Source organism: Mastigoproctus giganteus, chromosome 4 (genome assembly GCF_048544385.1).
Source record: "Mastigoproctus giganteus isolate SK-2022 chromosome 4, ASM4854438v1, whole genome shotgun sequence".
Taxonomy (NCBI): domain Eukaryota; kingdom Metazoa; phylum Arthropoda; class Arachnida; order Uropygi; family Thelyphonidae; genus Mastigoproctus; species Mastigoproctus giganteus.
The window spans coordinates 178,096,741-178,117,424 of record NC_143578.1 but is presented as its reverse complement, the minus strand read 5'-3'; the positions used below and the strand labels follow the sequence as shown (position 1 = coordinate 178,117,424).

Here is a 20,684-nt window from a genome sequence, read left to right as displayed (position 1 = left end):
TGGGAAGGGATTTTTTTTTTGGCTGATGCTGTATAAGCTTGCTTTCTTGCCGCAACTAATGCTAATGCTAAAGTGGTATTCTTCAAATTTAAAGGGTAGTGGAGCTCATCATAATCTCAAGAGATCTTTCATTTCACAAGCTAGAAAAAATGGTAGAAGCCAGAACTTAGTCTTGGATTCTGATTCCTGACATACTTTTGGTTATTTCAGGTTTCAAATAAGCAAAATGGCAGCATCTCTGGTACCTAGAGGCTTGGTCTTTCCATTTAGGAATGTAGGCTCACCTCACCCCCCTTCAGTGATGGTTTGCATGAGTTATCTTCTCCTGCTTAAATGATTTAATAGTATCTTGATACTATTCATGCAGGAATTATATTTGGTAGGATTATATCTATCAGGCTTGCTATCAGGAATAGCAAGCCTGATAGATATATGATTTGATGAACCTGTTAAATGACCAGACAGGGTCAAAATTCTGTGTATGACTTACACTAATATAAACTAATGACATTTTGTTGGATAATGAAGTATTACATCATTCAGTAACAACCAAGAGAATCACTGGCTATCATTTGAAATAAAATGGTCTTCAGTGGCACAGGTAACCTACATTACATAGTGTCACAGAGGTTCAATCTTTCCTTAGCAGAAAAAGAGTTTGGCATCCACATTGTGAACCCTGTTTGTTGTTAGTTTATATTTAGATGTGATTTTCTGACTTGCTAAGAAAGAACATCTGGATGAAATTCATATAGAAAATATGTCCAGGGTTAATATACAGGCTCACTAGGGTGTTAGAATGATCACACTTTACCAAATTGCTATACTTAATTGCACAGCTGATATCTGAGTATTATTTCACTTGAGTATTATTTCTATCATTTTAGACCAAAGCGTAGTGCTTGTGTTGGCATTATTTATTTAATATTACATACATGGGCATCCCTTATCATCTGTGTAAAAATATCTCTGAGTTCAAAGTAGCCAGTGTAAGTAAGAATAAAAACAAAAATTACAAGACAGTATACTTTACAGGCATTTCCTCTTGCATTAAAAGAACATTGGAAAGCAATGCTTTAAAACATGCTTTGAGGAATGGAATTGCTTTAAACAAAGCGCCGTCGAGACAATTAGCCGAAGGGGATCTCAGGGAGGTGTTTTTAAACAAAAGCCCACGTTGAACATTTATATATAAGGTAGCTATAAGAAGCCAGGATGGCTTTATTTGTAGTCAGTGAGTCATGTTTTTTCTCATTGTCAGCTAGAATTTTTTACTCATAAATAATCGCTTTCATTATTTATAAGAAATAAATTCTAGTTGACTGAAATAAAGGAGGTATAGCAGTATTTCTGTGCAATTTTTCAAAAAAAAATTAAATAAGTAAATAATAATAAATAAAAATGGTAAATGATGGACTTTGTTTGGCAGCCAGATGACTTTCTATCATGAGTAGGATATAGTGTTTGCTCGTGACAATTGAAAGTGCTGCTTGCCAAAAATTAATTTTTTTTTTTTTTTTATGTGAACCCCAAACACGAGAGGTATTAGAACCTATAGTACTTAGTACCGTGCTTGGGTTGGAGGTTGAGAAGACGAAAGAAGATATTTGTTGACATTGGACTTGAACTTCTGTAGATTGTAATTTTCAGGAAATACGTATGAAGGAAGATTGTTCCAGAAAACGGCAGTTGAATGAATAAATGAGGAAGATGAAAAGTTGGTTCTGTGGGTTTGAAGTTGGACAGTAAATGGATGTTGGCTGGTGGCGGCACGTGTTTGGACTGTTTTGAAAGAGAGAGCGGGAATTATAGAATCCAATTCAGAAGAACAGTGCCCATGGAAGTATCTGTAGAAGAGGCATGCAGCAGAAACAGTGTGTCTATGAGAAAGTGAGTGGAGAGACTCTGTTAGAGTCTCTCCACTAACTGCCCTCTTCTGAATGGAATCAAGAAGCCTGAGAGAGGTTTTGGGGGCACCACCCCAAATGTGGGAACAATATTCCATGGCAGAGCAGATTTGAGATTTAAACAGAGTGAGCAGCTGTTTGGAAGAAAAGTAACGCCGAGAGTGAAAGAGAAAACCAAGTTTTTTAGATGCAGAGGAAGCAATATTTGTAATGTGCTTGTGCCAAGAGAGATTAGAAGTCAGGGTAATCCCCAAAAGAGATATATCATTTTGCCTAGAAATTGGAGTGTCACTAAAGATAAGCATAGGAGCAGAAGAATCCTTTTTGCGAGATATAAGACAAGACTGAGTTTTAGAAGGGTTGAAATCAACTAAGTTGTCTTTGCCCCACTGGAGAATTACCTGAAGATCGGCATTTAAGGAATTGGCAGCAGATTTTCGAGAAGTTGAAGCTGATTGAGCAGGACAAGGTTTCTCAAAATGGAAAGTTGAATGCAATGTGCTATCATCGGCAAAACTATGGATAGGATTTCCAGTCAATGGAAGAAGGTCATTGATATACAAGAGGAAAAGAGTGGGGGAAAGAACTGAACCTTGGGGGACACCGGCATTAGTGGAGAAGTTAGAAGACAGAGAGCCATCTACCATCACCCTCAGTGAGCGATCAGAGAGAAAACTGGATAACCAATTACTAAAAACAGTTGGCAAACCATAAGATGGAAGCTTGTTTAGATGACCTTTATGCCAAACAAAATCAAAAGCCTTTGAGATGTCAAGAGCAACTACTTGTGTTTCACCGAACCTTTCCATTGAATTAGTCCATAAATGGGTAACATAAGCCAGAATATCACCAGTGGATCGACATTGACGGAATCCATACTGGCGATCGTTGATCAGACGGAAGGTTTCTAGGTAGTTTAAGAGTTGGCGGTTAATTGATTTCTCCATTACTTTAGAAAGAGTAGAAGTAATTGCAATGGGACGATAATTGGATGGGAGGGATTTTTCACCCTTTTTAGGAACTGGCTGGATATGAGCAAATTTCCAAGCAGAAGGAAAAACACCTTTGGAATAAGAAAGCGAAAAAAGGCGGCAAAGAATAGGAGTAAGTTCAGGAGCACAGGTTTTGAGAACAAGTGGAGAAATACCATCAGGACCTGCAGCTTTCTTAGCACATCAAGATTAATCAAAATCCTTCTGATATCCTTTTGACGGAAGACCACAGGAGGCATTGAATGGAGCGTGTTAGGAATGGTCGGAGGTGTTTTACCAAGATCATTAATACATGAGCTGGAAGAAAAATGGGATGTTAGCAGGTCAGTTTTATCCTTGACTGAAGTGACAACAGAACCATCTGGTTTGGACAGAGGTGGGAGCAGAGATGGGCAAAAGTTGCAGCCAATAGCTTTGGCAAGAGACCAGAATGCTCGGCTACCATTAGGGTAAGAAGCAAGTTTTCTACTCTTAGCCTGTTCAAAGTCTAGTTTGGACTGATTAATAACTACTTTACAATTGTTGCGAGCTTTGGTGTAGGCAGAAAATGAAACTGAAGAATTAGAAACAAGCCAATTACGATATGCAACATTCTTCTCTTGGACAGCCTTAGCACATTTATTGGGAAACCAAGGTTTAGATAAAGAACGAGATTTTAAAGTGGAGTGTGGGATAAAAGATTCCATTCCTACAACAATAATTTCACTGACACGATCTCAGCAAACGTTGACATCAGAAGTTTTGAAACAGTAATCCGACCAAGGAAAAGAAGAAAAGAAGTCTCGCAGGTCATCCCATTTTGCATTCTTGTAATGCCAAACAACATGAGGTTGGGAATAGCCATGAGATAAAGGTTCCATTGGAGAAGAGACAATCACCAAGTTGTGATCTGAAGTGCTTAAAGGACCTCTCACTTCGACCGTGTACTTAGAAGGGTTGTTTGTGAGAAAAAGACCAAGCATATTGGCTGTATGATTAGGATTGTCCGTTATTCTTGTAGGTAAATGAACAATCTGTGCTAGGTCATTAGTAATTGCAAAAGCCTCAGCATCTCGACCTGCTGGGTCGGTGTGACTAGAAAACGGAAGCCAGCTGGAGTTGTGAACATTAAAATTACCAAGGAAAATTACCTCACTGTTAGGAAAGTTGGACTGGAGGAAGTCAAAGAGCTCCAAGTGATTAGTGGAGTTGGGAGAAGAGACAACAGATGAATTTGACACAATGAGGTAGAGAGATTTTAAGCCAGAGAAGATCAAAGAGAGGAGATTCCAAATTGCCAAGTCTCTGACAGGGAATATCAGAACGGACATATGCACAAGTACACCTTTGAGGCGAAAGGAATCATACAGCGAATAATTTGGACATCTGAGATGAGCAGTAGTTGAATCAACCGATAACTGAGATTCTGTCAGAAAAAGTACATGGGGTTTGGAAGACTGCAAGTGGAAATGGACATCGTTGAGATTAGAATTGAGACCACGTATATTTGTGAAATGAATTAGGAAGTCCTTGGGAGGTTTAGATCTTTTCGCAGATAAACTTGCTCTATTAGTTTGACAATTCATGGTGTATTCAATAGAAGAAAAAGTGGGTGGGACATGCTGTATGAAGTAATGAAATTTTTGGATATGGCGTACATGTGGTAAGAATATACCCAGATCCTTGACATAATGTGGCCTCAACAATGCTCCCTGCATACACACTAACTCGGACTCCCTCCGGTCACTATCTGGCAGAGTATAGGTAGCAAGATTATACACTAGCTGATCCAGAAGCCTCCTAGAGAGTTACCAATAGGTTCGGTTCGGTGTACTTACTAGCGGCCAGCCTGCAAACACCGTTTTAGAGCTGTACCCTCGAAATGTAAGGAATATTGGATCTCGCCATCATAACCTCAAAAGTCATCAATCATACTGCATGATGGAAGAGATAGGCAAGATAGGGAAATGCAAGTAGATGCAAAACTACTGGTACAGTTTTTGTTTTCGTTATATTAAAATTGTGTGCATCTGCACGCACGTGCAATCTATTGCTGTCTTGATGGTTCTTGAGATATCATTTTTCTTGAACATTGCATACCCTAAAAGAAATGTTGGCAGAAAGCAAAATATCCAGAAATACAAGAAAAGCTTTGTAAATATATAAGTGAAGTGGCAGTTTAGGTATATAGTATCAACCAAAATGTTCCAGTTAGATACTATAGCATTGGCCAAAGAACAGCGAATTCAGGGAAAGCTGTGGATGAGTAATGAGGTTTTCAAGAAACAGTATTATAAGAAAAACAGGCGTCTCCTAGTGATTTTGGGATGTCTGTGAAGAGGAGCTGTTTTGTTATCAGTCTGTTGCATAGAATCTGTATATTCTTTCCCAAATTAGTATTACTGATCAAACACCTGTGTATTTTGAAGTGTCCCTTGATGCAATAGGGACACTTCAAAATACACAGGTGTCCCTTGATGCAATAGGGTGGATGGACAGTGCTCTAATCCTAGATTGGATCAAATGCATCTGGCAGAATCATTCAGGTTCACTAATAAATCATCATAGAACGTTTGTTTTGGATAGCTTCCATGGGTATATAACAGAAGCATGAATACAGATCTTCACTATCCTGGAAGGATGACACTGATGCTACAACCAATTTTACAATTTGGATATGGTTATTTGTTGGATGTTTGTCTAAATTGGCATTTAAAGCTGCATTGAGTGATTAATAAAATTGAACAGATTTGGTTGTGAATAAAAAATATATATATATGCGGACACACATTTTGCCCATATTAGTGGAAAAGAGCTTCACAAAGTGTAGGCAGAATCCATGTTTGCACATTTTTTATTTGTGTGGACATGTAACCATGACACTGAGGACAACCACTTGTGGGATAGTAATCCTAACCATGTGAGCTCAGCTGCTTTTGAAAACAGAAGTATTTGTAGTCTTCTCCAGAGGCCCTGCATGCCAAGCATTTCCATGCCCAAGTGATTTCTGAGTTATCTAAAGTGTTCTCCTCTAAAGGAATCACTCTTCTCTTTAAGTTTCCTGTTAGTTTCTCTTAAATTCTTTCAAAAAGTGGACTTAGTCTTACAAATAATAAGTTAAGTCAGGAAAGAAAAGAAGCCTTTCCTTTTATTTTTATTAGAGTTACTAACTCAACTAACCTAACAACCTCTTGTCCACTCGTGGCATTACTCCTGCCTCCCCATGGCAGAGCCGGTAACCTGAGTGGTAAAACCAACCCTCAGGACCAAAAGGAGTATAAAATGGAGAAAGAAACCTTTCCTTTACTTGATCCATACAAAATAAAAGACAAAAAAAAATCCATGTCAACAAGATCACCCAGCCTTTCTCCTTATACATTCACCGTCAGACTATCCTGTGAGAAAATCATCCCCATTTCTAATTCAGAAATGCTTAGAAAATGTTGCAAGAACACCAAAGATGGTAAAACATCTACAGGCTGGAGATCTGGTAGAAACGATAAAGCCAAAACATTCAGAAACATTAATGAAACTGTGACCACCTTTGGTGGAATACCTGTGAAAATAACAGCACATGCCACTCTAAATACCTCCAAAGGAGTTATAGCAGAGTGGGACCTCATTAACATCTCAGAGGAAGAAATTGTGCAAGAGTCATACAAGCAAAGAGAATATTAATCTGGAAAGAATGGGGAATTGACACCTACGCAGGACATAATACTGACATTCAGTACCCCAAATTTACCAACAACAACAATTAAATCAGGGTATCTAAATTGTCGTATATGTCCATATATATACCAAATTCCATCAGGTGTTATAAGTGCCAGAAATATTGGACACTCTCAGGCACATGTCCTGGTGCTATGATATGCCCAAATTCTGGTTCTACAGAACACACCTAAGCTGATTGTACTGTAATCTCCTTCACCTGTCCCAATTGCAAGGGTAATCATCTGGCGTATTCAAAAAAATTGTGAAATATGGAAAGTGGGTAAAAATATACAAAACAGAAAACAAAGTAACATACCAGGAAGCCAAAAAGCACATCATGCAGTTTATACCGAAATGCACATGTGCACAAGTAATTCAACAGAGTGTTTCTATTGCTACTCAGACTGACATCACAGTCCCTCCAAACAATCCAATTGCCAATTGGGCCAGGTTCGTGCTTAATGCAGAGCTGCAACCTGCCAAACAAAGTTTACAAGAACAAGGAAGTAATACTTCAAATTCAGTTCCACCCAATATACCTACAACTACTAAAAAAGCAGACAAATCAGCACCAACAGAACATGTCCAGACCAAGAAACAATCTTCTATACATATGGATGTTGACAACAAGACTGAAATAGATGAAACTATATTATATCTTCATTCAGAGGAAGACGCTGATACAGAGCGACCCATCTTCCCAAAAAAAGATAGACCTAAAACTGAATGCTACAAATAAACTGCTCAAAAAAAAAAAAAAATCAGACAGCTCAAAACAACTCCAAAAACCATGTAATGTAGCACATACTTCAATGGAACTGTAGAGACATGCATGCGAATACTGATGATCTGATCAATAGATATAATCCAATGATCATGTGTTTACAGAAACAAATTTAACACCACAGGATTGCCAACCGGGCTAGCCAGGTGGGTAAAGTGCCTGCCTGGCAACTTAAAGGTTGCTGGTTCTAATCCCCTTGGCTTGGATCAGAGTAAAATGCAAAAACTTTGTGCGGTGCATTATGGCCACAGAAGCCGATGCGCTAACAAAAAAAAAAAAAAAAAAAAACACCTTAGGTAACTCTCTCATTCAAAAACTTCACAATGTATAGAAAAGACATGAATACTGCCAAATGCACAAATGGAGGGGTGACAATCTTAGTAAATTCTAAAATTTCCTCTCGACTTTTCTTTCTGCAGACTAACTTGGGAGCTGGCCATCACACTTATCTTCATCTACCGACAGGATCCACTTCGGCAATTGATCTGTCAATCTTGTTCTCCCATACTATTTCCCAGTACATTGTGGTCAATCTTAAATGATCTGCATGACAGGGATCATATTCCAATTGTATTCCAAATTCAAATAAAACAATCCTACTGTCCAGACTACAGAGCAAAATGGAAGTTCACAAAAGCAAATTGAGAAAAATATTCAATCTGTGCTACTTTTAATAATCAATTCATTAAAACACGATCTATCAACTGATAGATGAAGTCACCAAGCACATTACCACACAAATTTTATCATCAGCTTCTGAAACAATTCCTCAGTCCTCTGAAAACCAACATGGACATGCAAAACACTGGTGGAATGACGCTTGTAACAGTGCCAAAAGGGAAAAAAATAAAGCTTGGAATCTGTACCGTAGTTTCCCACAACTGCCAACCTCATTATATATAAAAAACAAATGACAAAAACACAACAAATCAGAAGACAAGCGTCATACAAGACCAAGGTGCTGCAGCAGTCTTTCCTCATTCACAGTGTCTATATATCTTCCAACTGAAAGTAGCAGTTATACTGCCAAAAGAGAATCCTGGATAAGATTTGCCAATACGATCACGAAGGACACATGAAGAACATATGAAGAAAATCCAACAATTAAATAAAAGGTGTATTCCTTTTACTGCTCCAATCTTGATTAAAAATGGACAAGAACCGTCTTCCTCTAAGGAAATAGGCGATGTCCTAGGAGAGACTTCCAGTCAAATATCAGCAGCATCTGCATACAATTCCTTCCTGAAAAATCAAAACCTCAGCAGAAAAATATAAAATAAATTTCAACACTACCCAATCTCTTCCTTATCATCAGCCATTCATCTTAACTGAACTTCAAGAAGCTCTGGACAGAACAGCAAACAGTGCAGAAGGACTGGACGGAATCTACTACATAATGCTCAAACATTTAAATAATACAGCCTTAAGCTTAATACTAGTTTTCTACAACCGGATATTTCTTGAAAGTGTTTATCCTGCCTCTTGGCATCATTCCATAATACTTGCTTTTCCTAAACTAGGAAAGGATTAATCACTTCAGAAAACTACCGACCAATTTTTCTCACTAGCTGTCTGGGTAAAACACTAGAAAAAATGATACACAGCAGACAAATGGATTCTTTGAAGTGAGATGCTGTTAAATATCAACCAATATGGTTTCTGACAAAACAGATTCTGCATGGATCTTATGATAAGAGCCAAAACTAACATTCACAATGCATATATTAAAAATGAACATCTAGTAATGATATAGTCTAGATATAGCCTAGGGGCGAGAGGAAAATTACCACAATTCAGTCAGAATTTTCTTAAGTGCAGAACCTTTCAAGTTCGTCACCAGAATGTACTTGCACAATATTTTATCCAAGAAATAGGGGTGCCCCAAGGGTCCATCCTTAGTGCCATCCTCTTTGCAATTAAGCCAAACATCATGACGCAAAATATTTCTAAAACTGTAAAAATAGATATGTTTGCCATATCATGCCGTTCACCAAACATTAACACAATTGAGATACAGTTACAAATTACCACAAATAAGTTAGAGATATTGATTCTACAAAATGGTTATCGCCTGTCAGAACAAAAGACAGTTGCAGTTCATTTCTGTAAAGAGTGCAGATTACATCCAGAGCCTGAACTTAAATTAAAAAAAACTGACAAATCCCTCTTGCCAGCTTTTTAGGTTTGGATACATTAGATAATTTTTCCATGCATATAACTTATCTTAGAACTCTTCTTGAGAAAACTTAATATACTCAGAGCCATCTCAGCTATGGCATGGGGAGCAGATAGATACTCTCCTGCATTAGTATCATTCTCTAATCAGGTCACGTCTAGACTGTGGTGCAATAGTCTACAACTCAGCTAAGAAAACTGTACTTACAAGACTGAATACTATACAGCACAGTGCTCTTCATACAGTTCTTGGGGCTTTTTTAACATCCCTGGTCCAAAGTCTATATCGAGGCACACAAACCACCACTCCATCTCAGAAGGAAAATGTTACTTCTCACCTATGCAGCCAGAATTAAAGGCGTTCCTGATCATCCCAAACAACCACTACTTTTCAATCATGAATGGAAAACATTCTACAACAATAAATCCACTGAAAATAAACTAACTGGTATTGGACTACAAGAGATGATGCACTGCTGGAATGTACATTTTGAAATCATGCTTAAAGAAACCAAAGCATGCAGGGCATGCTTCTAGCAGTGTGGAGAGCTGCATAATATATACTGATCGCTCAAAATCAGATGCTGCTGTAGGTGCTGCAGCAGTCTTTCCTCATTCACAGTGTCTATATATCTTCCAACTGAAAGTAGCAGTTATACTGCAGAACTGTATGAAATTCTGCTAGCTATAGATAATATCAATATTCATCCAGCCACCAGTAGTTTATTATATACAGACTTCATGAGTGCACTATCCGCAATAAGTAATAAATTCTCGACCCCCACACCCCATAGTAAAAGAAATTCGGTCTCATCTAAATCATTTGCAGAATAGGAATCATACTGTAAGCTTCTGTTGGATTCTAGGGCACTCTGGCATCGCAGGGATGAAACAGCAGACCAGGCAGCCAAGCATCCAAACAGCAGCGCACCTACATCTTACCAAGTACCCTACATAGATCTTGTAAAACGTATCTGTAGAGACTAGTGGTTAAACTTTTGGAAGACACAGATGAACAATAAATTATTCAAAATTAAACATGTACCACAACTATGGAACTCCAGCTTCAGGCAAAACAGACATGAAGAGATAATACTGGCAAGATTGCACATAGGGTGCACAGACACCTGACCCACTTGTTCCTGCTCATGGGCAATGACCCTCTTAAATGCACACATTGTTTATCGCAACTAACAGTTCGACATATCCTCTTAGACTATTCATTTTATTCTCCCATCAGAAATACTACCTTTTGCTCTCTGACACAAATGCAAGAACCCTTATCACTAACCCAACCTGTTGGAAAACCATGCTAATCTAGATAAGCTCTTCACCTATCTCAAACAAACCAGATTATACAAATATTTCTAATCTCAAATAAAGCAAATTTTCAGCATCTATTCAAACAGTGGAATAGACCTAATTTGCCCTTGTGCCGATAACCTTCTATACCAACCAACCACCCACCCACCTTCTCCAGTAGCAGCTATGCTGGTATATTTTTGTTTTGATATTGATAGTTTTGATTTGAAGACAGGTCACAGTGTACTATTGTTATGTGTACCTTGTGATGTCAATAAATTCACATGTTCTATTTATTTCTTTTCCTTTTTTAATGTCTTAAAAAATTAGCGTGTGCAGGTGCAGCTTATTCAATGGAGCTGGGTATTTGAGAAAAATACAGTATTATATAACAGGAGCACATCTCTCTCTCTCTATCTATGTGAATATGGTTTTTTAAGCAATTATACATATTTTTAAATTAATAGAATATTTATATATCTGTTTTTTCTGTTCATGCATTCATTTTAGATATATTAAAGTAATTTTTGCTACTTTTTTCTTAGCCAGAGAATGTTGAATTAAAAGACTATGGGAGATTGTTGAAGGATGGTGAATTAAAAATCAAATCGCATGATGACAATAGACTGAAAAACAGGTTAGTTATCAATGGACTGTAATGTTAGTATACAGCTCCTTTCATGTATTTTTATATAGTCACCTGTTTTTATTATTAAAATAATACTAGTCTGGTAGAATGTGTTTACCAGTACTAGTTCTGCTGACTCGCTCATTTAAGTACCCTGAAGTCAGGGCACTTAAGTAACAAAAAAAAAAAATAAATAAATAATGGAAATGGTTGAGCAGTACTTTAGCTTATACATCCAGCTTGTATCAGAAATTCATACTGTAGATGCCCAATATCCTGGTACCAATTAGGTATAGTCTTATTATCTGACTTTTATTATTATTATATTATCTGACTTATTAATGCTAATCATAAGTTATTTTATTTAAGATTTAAATGGCATGAGGAAGCTGGAGGCATTCACTTTTGGACTGGCTTATATACGTTCCCTTATAATGTGACAATTTTCTAACCCTCAGATCCTCATGTTGTATCTGTTCATCTTCCTAAACAAATATAAATATGAAAACATGTCTGAGAAAATCTTTGTCATTTTCCATTTGATCTATCATGTTTTCGATAATTTTTTTTTTCCTGATTTCACTGGTATTATTGTATGTAGCAGATCCTACTTGCATGCCTGTAGTGGTAAATTGGTTTGTATCAAGTTTGGGTAGCTTTGATTGTGACACTTGTAACAATGGTTTTATTCCTAATAATGCTTCTGTTGGCTACAGATCAACACTTGTCAATTGGGTTTGGCATGTTCTTCTGAGATGTATGGTTAGACTTTGTCTTTCTTGAGAAGGACTGCCTATCTTTATATGATTTATACCATAGATTGATGGTCTAATGATTTTCCTTTGTAGATTGTTTAGTAAATTCTGTGCTTGCGAATTAGATTGAGGCAGGAGCATTTTCACTATTTACACCACACCTTAAAGCATGACACCTATTGCACAACTTACATCACAAAGCATCTTTTATTTTTTAAAATTTAGTGATGAGATTGTAAAGATGGTATTTGCCTGTGTACCTCACTTTTTTTTTGTCACAGCATGTCAATGTCCCCTATGCATTCTTAGCTTTGGTAGTTGTGGAATATCTGCTTCTGCAGACATAACAGCCAAATTGACTTATATAGCAGCTATTTACTGCTCTGTTTGGTTTTATAATAATGATAAATAATAGTTCTATTTTTAAACCTAAATTTAAAATTATGTATAGAATTATTGTACTTGATAGGTGGACTAATTCAAACCATTTTTTATAAATTGGTTTTGAATAAATTTGTATAGAAACATGCAGCTGATCTTATGATCCATGCATGCACTTGCAACATTCACCTTATGGCTAGAGTTATCTTATGCAGATGACCACACAGTTGATTTTTCAAAATTTTCAAACTTATTTTGAGAAAAGTTGGTTTTCTTGAAAGCCATGATATACTCCAGTCACCATTCAATATATTTTGTAGTACACTCTGAAAGAATAATTTGAAATCACTTATGCTTGCTGAGAGCATTATGTACTTTCATAAGTAACTAATGCTCTCACCAAATACTTCAAAGAGGGCAGAATTTTAAGATAAAATAAAATACATTAAAATGAGTAGAATAAAAAATCCAATAAATTACCATGTGGTTCTGATGAGATGAGTCTACCGTGGTCCATCTCATCAAGAACTACCGGAAATGAGAAAACCAAAGGATATAGCACTTAAGTAATCCCTAAACCATATTACCGTTAAGTGCTCCCAGATAATGCATTTTTAATGGAAACTTCAGTTATATTTCAGCACTTAATGCCCATTCTGAAAATATATTTAGAGAAGTTAGTGTACATAGTGTGTTGCATTTCAGGATGTTTGATTTCTCCCCCCCCCCGATTCCCCCCCTAAATTAATTAAATTCTTTTTTTTTTTTTTTTCTGTACTTAATAAAGATTCTGTGATTAATAAAAGTGAAAACTAAATATAGTTATCTCCTTATCAATTAATTACTAAGATTATAACTTTATAGAACACTGAAACAATAGTCTGACATTATATTCTTAACTTAGCCATTCAATTTAATTATAACTGCATAATACAGTAAACCCCCGCGAATAGTGGGGGTTACGTTCCTGAGAAATGTCGCGAATACCAAAAACGCGAATACTGAGTTATTGCTTCCATAGTAATAAAGGGGTTCCGTTACAAAGTATGAAATATATAAGAAAAACTAGTCTAAAATTTTGTCTATGTATGTATTATATGTACTTCATAATATGACTGTACATAGTGAAATGCAAGCATATGGCATTGAAATGAAAATAAGAAACAATTTAATATTAAATGTAATATTTATTAGAAATTTCAAACAAATCTTTCAAACCAGTGCCTTTGCTAGCAAAAAAACTTATCCCGTCAGTGCTATCACCAGTTTCGCTGAAGTGTTGATAAAGGAGTTTTGCATTTTCACGAATGATGAGCGAACTTAAACGGAATTTTATTTTGAGTTCGGTCTTCTATCCACAGATTTAAAGCCTTTTCCATTTTTTTTCTAATTTAACATCACGAGTTACAGAGCAAATTTTTGAAGCAATTAGTGTGTTTTCACGGACAATACGGCAGATTTTTTTCTTCCGATTTTTTGATTGATCGTACCGTTGACTCATGATTTTATAATGTTTTGCCACTGAAGAGACACTTTCACCATTAGAAATTTTGTCTAATAACTCAATTTTATTCACTAATGTCATAACCTTCTTTCATATTTTCACATTTCTCTTGTTATTTGTAGCCATATTTTTGTACGGGTAAAAAAGAACTTGTCCACAATAAAGGCACTTCTTTCGTTAACACACTCGAAAAAGTCTGTTTTACACTTCAAAACGGTAGATTTATCACTTTTGTAAGCATATCAATTTATAAATTGATAAATTTATTCAATTTATAAGCATATAAATTAAAAGCAAATGACCAAATCTTCCATGACAAGCTCATAACACATACTGAACAAGGATTAGCGAGAAACATCAACGCTCGCGATTTTGTCACCCCCCCCCCCACCCACTGAATGCTGTTTTGACTGGGAAAGATAATTTTAGCCACGCCCATGTTTTTTTATGGCGGAAAATATTCACGGTGCTTTAAAATTCACATTTTTAGGTTTCATTTTATATTAAATCAGCGACCGCAAATATGCGAACTCGCGAATAGCAGGGGTTTACTGTATTTATATGGTGAATTATGACCCTCTACTTAATACCATGTTGGGCCACTGTTCACATGGATAATAGCCCCTATTCACCTAGGCATTGACTTCACTAGATGCTCGAAGACATCCATCGGGATCAGCAGCCATGCTGCTTGCTAAGCTTTGCATACAAATTGTATGGAAAAAAAAAAAAAAAAGATGTAATAAATGATAAATTTCTTCATCAGTTTCTGTTGTAGCCTACTTATCCAGGTTGTTGTGCTGTAGCTGAGGGGATGACCATTGCACAGTATAGTTGACTTGTAATGTGAATTTGTATTGTTAATAATTGTATACTGCACTATACCATTTCTATATGTATGGCAGATTTGCCAGATATTTTTGGCTAGGGGCTGTATTTACTCAATAAATGAAAAATGTTTGGGGCTGGGGGGGGGTCATTTTAAATTTTTTGTGTACAAGTTCCCAAGTACTTTGTGGTGTTAAAGGTCAAGATCAAGCAATAGATCTTTTGCAGTATCATTACTGTCAGTTTCAGTGTGAGAACCTACTAGATGTTATTATGAAAGAAGAAGAAATTGATGTGCAGTAGTCCTTGGTTGGAAAACTGACAAGTGCACAAGTTACCTTGAATTATAACAGATTACACTAGTTTACAAATTTAAGTTTGTTCACTGGGGTTTGAATTTCAGTAGGTCCTGCTGCTGAAATATATTGCTGTGATTTCAAATATGACAGATTTTTTTCTATCACATCCAGATACATCACAATTTAAGAAATAAAAAAGTATTGTTTTTTTATGAAAGTATATAACTTTATTGTATTTAGTAATGACAAATTGATAGGATTACATTTTCATATATCAAAAAATACGTAAATACTAACAAGTATTAATCAAAATTCTGAAACTTTCATTAATCAGACCTTCATCTCTTTGTTTGAAAAGAACGTTTAATCATTTTTCTTTTATGTACAGTGCCATGTTTCTCTCTTTTTAAACACCAGCAGTAGTCAGCCATCATGCTTGTATTCCACCTTCCCTGGTACCTCTGCTTCATTTCCTTTATGTCCTGATGGAATCTCTACCCTTGTTCTTCACTCATCTGTGCAAGATTTTCGGGGGGGAAATCAAGATGAGCATGGAAACAGTGAATTTGATGCTCATATTGCAACCTAAATTGCAAAGCTTTTCAAGCATATTTTGAACAATTTTCTCATAATCCTGTAATTTATAATTTCCTAGAAAGTTGTCCATTACACTTTTAAAAGCAATCCAGGCTTTCCTTTCAACATCAGTCATAGTAGTTTTAAACTGACCATCTAAAACCAATTTTCTAATTTGGGGACCAATGAAGATACCCTCCTTAAGTTTTGCATCAGATAAACCAGGAAATGTACTGCAAAGGTACTTAAAGCAGTTGCCACCCTTATTCAATGCTTTAACAAATTGCTTCATTATGCCTAACTTTTGATATGCAGTGGAGGTAAAAGCATTTTATCTGGCTTCACCAAACTTTCGTGCACAATATTTTTTGACCCTGGTGTAAGATTGTACCTCCGAGGCCATTGCTTCTTTGTCCAATGCAGCGCTTTAACTCTGCTATCCCATTCACAAATAAAGCATAGTATTTTAATGTACCCACCCTGTTTCCCCAACAACATACATAACACTTTTAAGTCCCCACATATTTGCCATTCATGATCTTGATGTTTAATTTTCTCCAGAAGCAACTTTAGATTGTCTTAAGTTTCTTTTAAGTAGACTGAATGAGGAACTGGCATAGATGTGTACTTATCTCAATTATACAAGAGAACACCTCTTAAACTAGCCTTAGAAGAATCTATAAATAGTCTCCATTCACTAGGAACATAATGGAGCTCCTAAGGCATTTATTAAACGAGCGATATCACCGCAATATGTGAGAGGACCTTCTTGTGAAAAATACTGTATAAACTCCCTTTCATGATTTCTGTACTAGGAAAATGATGTACCTGGAGCAAGTAAGTTCTTCGCTTGAAGTCTGGATCCCAGAATTTCAGCAGCATACTTTAGAAGACCTAAGTCCCTTACTAAATCGTTCAGTTTGACTTGTGTGAATTGCTGTGGCATTAAAATATTTTCTGGTTGATAACATTCCTCTTCACTAACCTCTTTAGCTTCTGCTTCGGTGGAAGATGATGTGGGCTCAAGTTTCTAGTGGAGGTTTTACAAACAGATCAGGTTCATGTGGAACCGGTCTTTTGGCTGACGGTAGATCTGGATATTTGATGTCCTTTTTATTTTTTGAATTGTAACCTTTAACGTTGCATACACAAAAGTAACATTTGGCATGGCTTACCGGCTTGCAACACACCATAGGAATAGCAAATGGCAAACACACCTTTTTTCCTTGACTCCATTTTCTAAGATGTTCGACACATGTATGGCATACTTTATGTGGTGCCAACGATTTATCCTGATCACCTAGTTTTATGTCAGAGTATGCATAATACGATTTTTTTACAAAATCAGTAATATTTCGCCTCTGCTTTACAGGAACAAAACAACCACATACGTAACAAAATATGTCAGGACTGTTTATACACTTTCTGGTTGCCATACTAAAAGAAAACTAACACACAATGAGAGCTCACAATGGTTTTTACAGGAGTACTGTGACCGCATAAGGGATGTTCCACTTATATATAGGCTCTGTGGTTGAGTGGACTGTACAAACAAGTGAGTGCATGCTCAGACAAGTTTAACCCATAACTACACACAGGAGTCTCCCAGACTCCACTCAGAAAATAAAATTCTGGGAATCACAGATGGGCTGGAAGAGCGGGGTGGGGCCTGTCTACCTTGCAGTGTGTGTGTGTGTGTGTGTTTTGTAGTTATGGGTTAAACATGCACAATCTGTTGTATTTGAGGCAAATAGCATTAGCATTAGTAGAGGCGTATGATGCAAGAAAGCAAGCTTATGCAGCATCAGCCAAAAAAAAAAAAAAAAACACGCTCCCATTTTACCCCTCCGTTCATTCCAAGTACCTGTCCAACTCAGCCTTAAATTTATTTAGGCTATCAATTTCCACAACAAAGGATAGAAGTCTGTTCCACCAACCAACCACCCACTGGCTAAAGGCAAACTTCTGCACATCTATCCTACATATGTCTTTTCTCAATTTGAATTTATGCCCTCTCAAATGATTTTTGATAATGATATTGAAATATTTGATACTGATTACGAATATTGGGGTATAAAACTTGTAAACCATTACAGAAACTATAGTTACGTGTACATTTACGTATAATACCTAGGTAATATGTTGTTAATGAATTGTGAAAAATCTTTGTGATAGAAACGGACTTCGGTTTAGTAATTAGGAAACATACATAAATAACTGTCACATACTTTTACTCAAACCCCAGATACACTGTAAACCAGTGTTATCTGAAGTGATGCTTATCATTTTACCAATTCCTCATAACAAGGCAGTGTGTGTGAGAATATTCAGCCAGATGAGAAGAGGAAAAACTAAGTTTAGATCTTCTCTTTTCATTGAAGCTTCGGAAATACTTCTAATAGTGAAGTTTAAATAGCAGGGTCATTGTTATGAACAAAACTTTGACTCATCTCTGAAGAAGACCAAGTCCGCAACAGTATCTTTCTTCAAGCTGTCAAAATCAGCTAATATCTAATAAAATATCCAAACTGAATCCACAAACTAAAAAATTTTAGGCTGCATTTTAATATAAAATCTGTATTTTGCCAGTGAAATTAAATTTCTAGTGCAATATCAACTTCTCAAAAATTTCATTTTCCTTTTTTTTCCTGCATTGAAACTCTTGCTCCCCCCCCCCCCCCCCAGTTTCCTCCTGCTTACAAATTCATGATTTCCAGCTTTTTGAAAGTCAAAAGTTGCAGCTGTATGTTTATACTGTGGCATACCTAGATCAAAGCAGTTCACACCAACTTAATTTACAAAAATACAGTGAATTCCAGTTATTTTGGGCCACTGGTTAATCAGGACAGTTGTTTATTTGGGGCAAATCTTAAAAAACAGAACCCAATTGAGAAAATAGCCAGGGTTTACTTCGCTTAATTGGGACAACATGTCATTTAATCGGTGCAGGAGACCGCAGCACTGGAGATTACCCTATGATCGTCTCTGACCATATCACGTGGTTTGGTCGGATTCCTGGAGGTCACAATCATAAAACAATTAGCAGTTACCTGTTTATTGGGCTTTTCTGTTAGTGCACCTATCATAAACGGATAGTAAACTTGGATCTTATTGAATTTGCGATAATACCGACAGCTGGAATTCCGTGGATTATTATGGCGAAATGTGTTTACATTCCCTGGAATCTTCAGTTATATAAAAAAAAATTAATTTTCAGAATCTTCTCTTCATTCCTATTTTTAAAGCTTTTTAACTCGTTACTCCGTTCTCTTGTGTGTGCCGTGTTCTTTGTTATTGATTGCTTATCTTTATACTGTTTTAAATTTTAACCTCCACCCACAAATGTTAGTGAACAGAAATGTCAACTAGTTAGCATGTACATATTACAGTACATATTAATTATTCCGATTATCACGTATTTTCTTCAGATTTTCACATATCATTCAATTTTTTAATTGGTAAGGTAATAATGGGTATGTTTGTGCTTAATTTATCTTTACTTTTATAGCCTGTGGATAATATTCCTCCTATTTTTGCTAATTAGAATTGCTGTTTAATAGAATTAAAATTCAATTCACAAATGTGATTACAATGACTGGCGCTTACTACACATCATATAGCAAACTATACTTTACTATAGTGAGTCTGTTGTAACATGATTTGATTGTACAGTGAACCAGTTGTAAAGTGGGGATCCATTGTATTTTTAACTATTTACATGAAACTTCGGATAATTGGGGCAGCCGCTTAATCAGGCCAAAATGCACTAGTCCCGACATGTCCCAAATAACCGGATTCGAATGTATTATTAATTTTTTCTTAACCTGAATGGAATGAATAAAATAAAGGAAAGATGTATATTCTTGCTAGTAGATATGACAAGAACTAAGGGGTACAATTATAAAATCACAGAAGACCAAATCTCGTGGTTTTTGACTTATTGAAGATCATTGGAAATAAATTACCTTCCAAGGCGGATTGTGGTGAAGAGTTCGTCAAAGTTCAGGATGGATGCTTTCTGATGATGGGGGTGTGTGTTTTGGGCAGATGCAAAATAAGCCTGCTTCTTGACTTCATTTGGTTATTTTAATATGAATGCTAACAACCGATATATCTCAATGTGTGGACATTTGTTTAAATTGTTTTCATTTTAAGTGTATTTATAAAATATTTACCCATGTTTTTCTTAATAAGTGCATATGTGTTATTTTTGTTAAATAAATTCATATCTGATTATCATTTGCTTGACCCCTTATAAGCTTTCTTAGGCAGTAAAAAATTTCTACTGACATTATTTGAAGTCCTATGAAGCCTTACAATTTTGATTCCAGCGACAGAAAGATATTCACAAGTGTTTAGATGAAGCAGATTATGTTGACAGTAATATCATCTGTATTATTGATACCAAGTGCCAAAAAAAAAAAAAAAAAAAAAAAATTAATAAAATTCTCAATCCTCCTTGAACTACCCTTGTATTTATACCTGAACACCATTCATGTAAATTTTAAACATATCTGTCCAGTTCTATTTTGCAGTAGTGGGCAGTATATTTTCAGATCAAATCTGGACACGATTAAGTATAAATAATTCTTGAATATTCCTTACTCATATCACTAGGTGTAATGATAAGTAAGGCTTCTATTTTCAAGGAGTGGTTCTTTATTACTTTATTAAAGCTTTATTATTAAACATAGTCTTTCACTTCACATGTTTTTCCTTGGTAAAAATAATGCCAGTCATATGTTTTGTACATGTTTCAACAAAATTGCTTTTATTTCCAGATATATATTTGTATTTGATAAAGTGATGCTAATGTGCAAGTCAACAAGGGTAAGTAAATTGTGTTTATTAATAATATTT

At 36.0% G+C, this 20,684-nt stretch overlaps 1 protein-coding gene across 1 annotated transcript in view; it reads left to right on the top strand.

Annotated features, from left to right (window-relative positions):
* Window positions 1-20,684, top strand: part of LOC150087223 (proto-oncogene vav-like) — a 433,316-nt gene that overhangs the window by 247,348 nt on the left and 165,284 nt on the right. Inside the window, exons 12-13 of the mRNA XM_090371895.1 lie at window positions 11,399-11,490; window positions 20,606-20,654. Of these exons, the coding sequence (XP_090228021.1) occupies window positions 11,399-11,490; window positions 20,606-20,654 (141 nt within the window). The remainder of the gene's footprint in view (window positions 1-11,398; window positions 11,491-20,605; window positions 20,655-20,684) is intronic.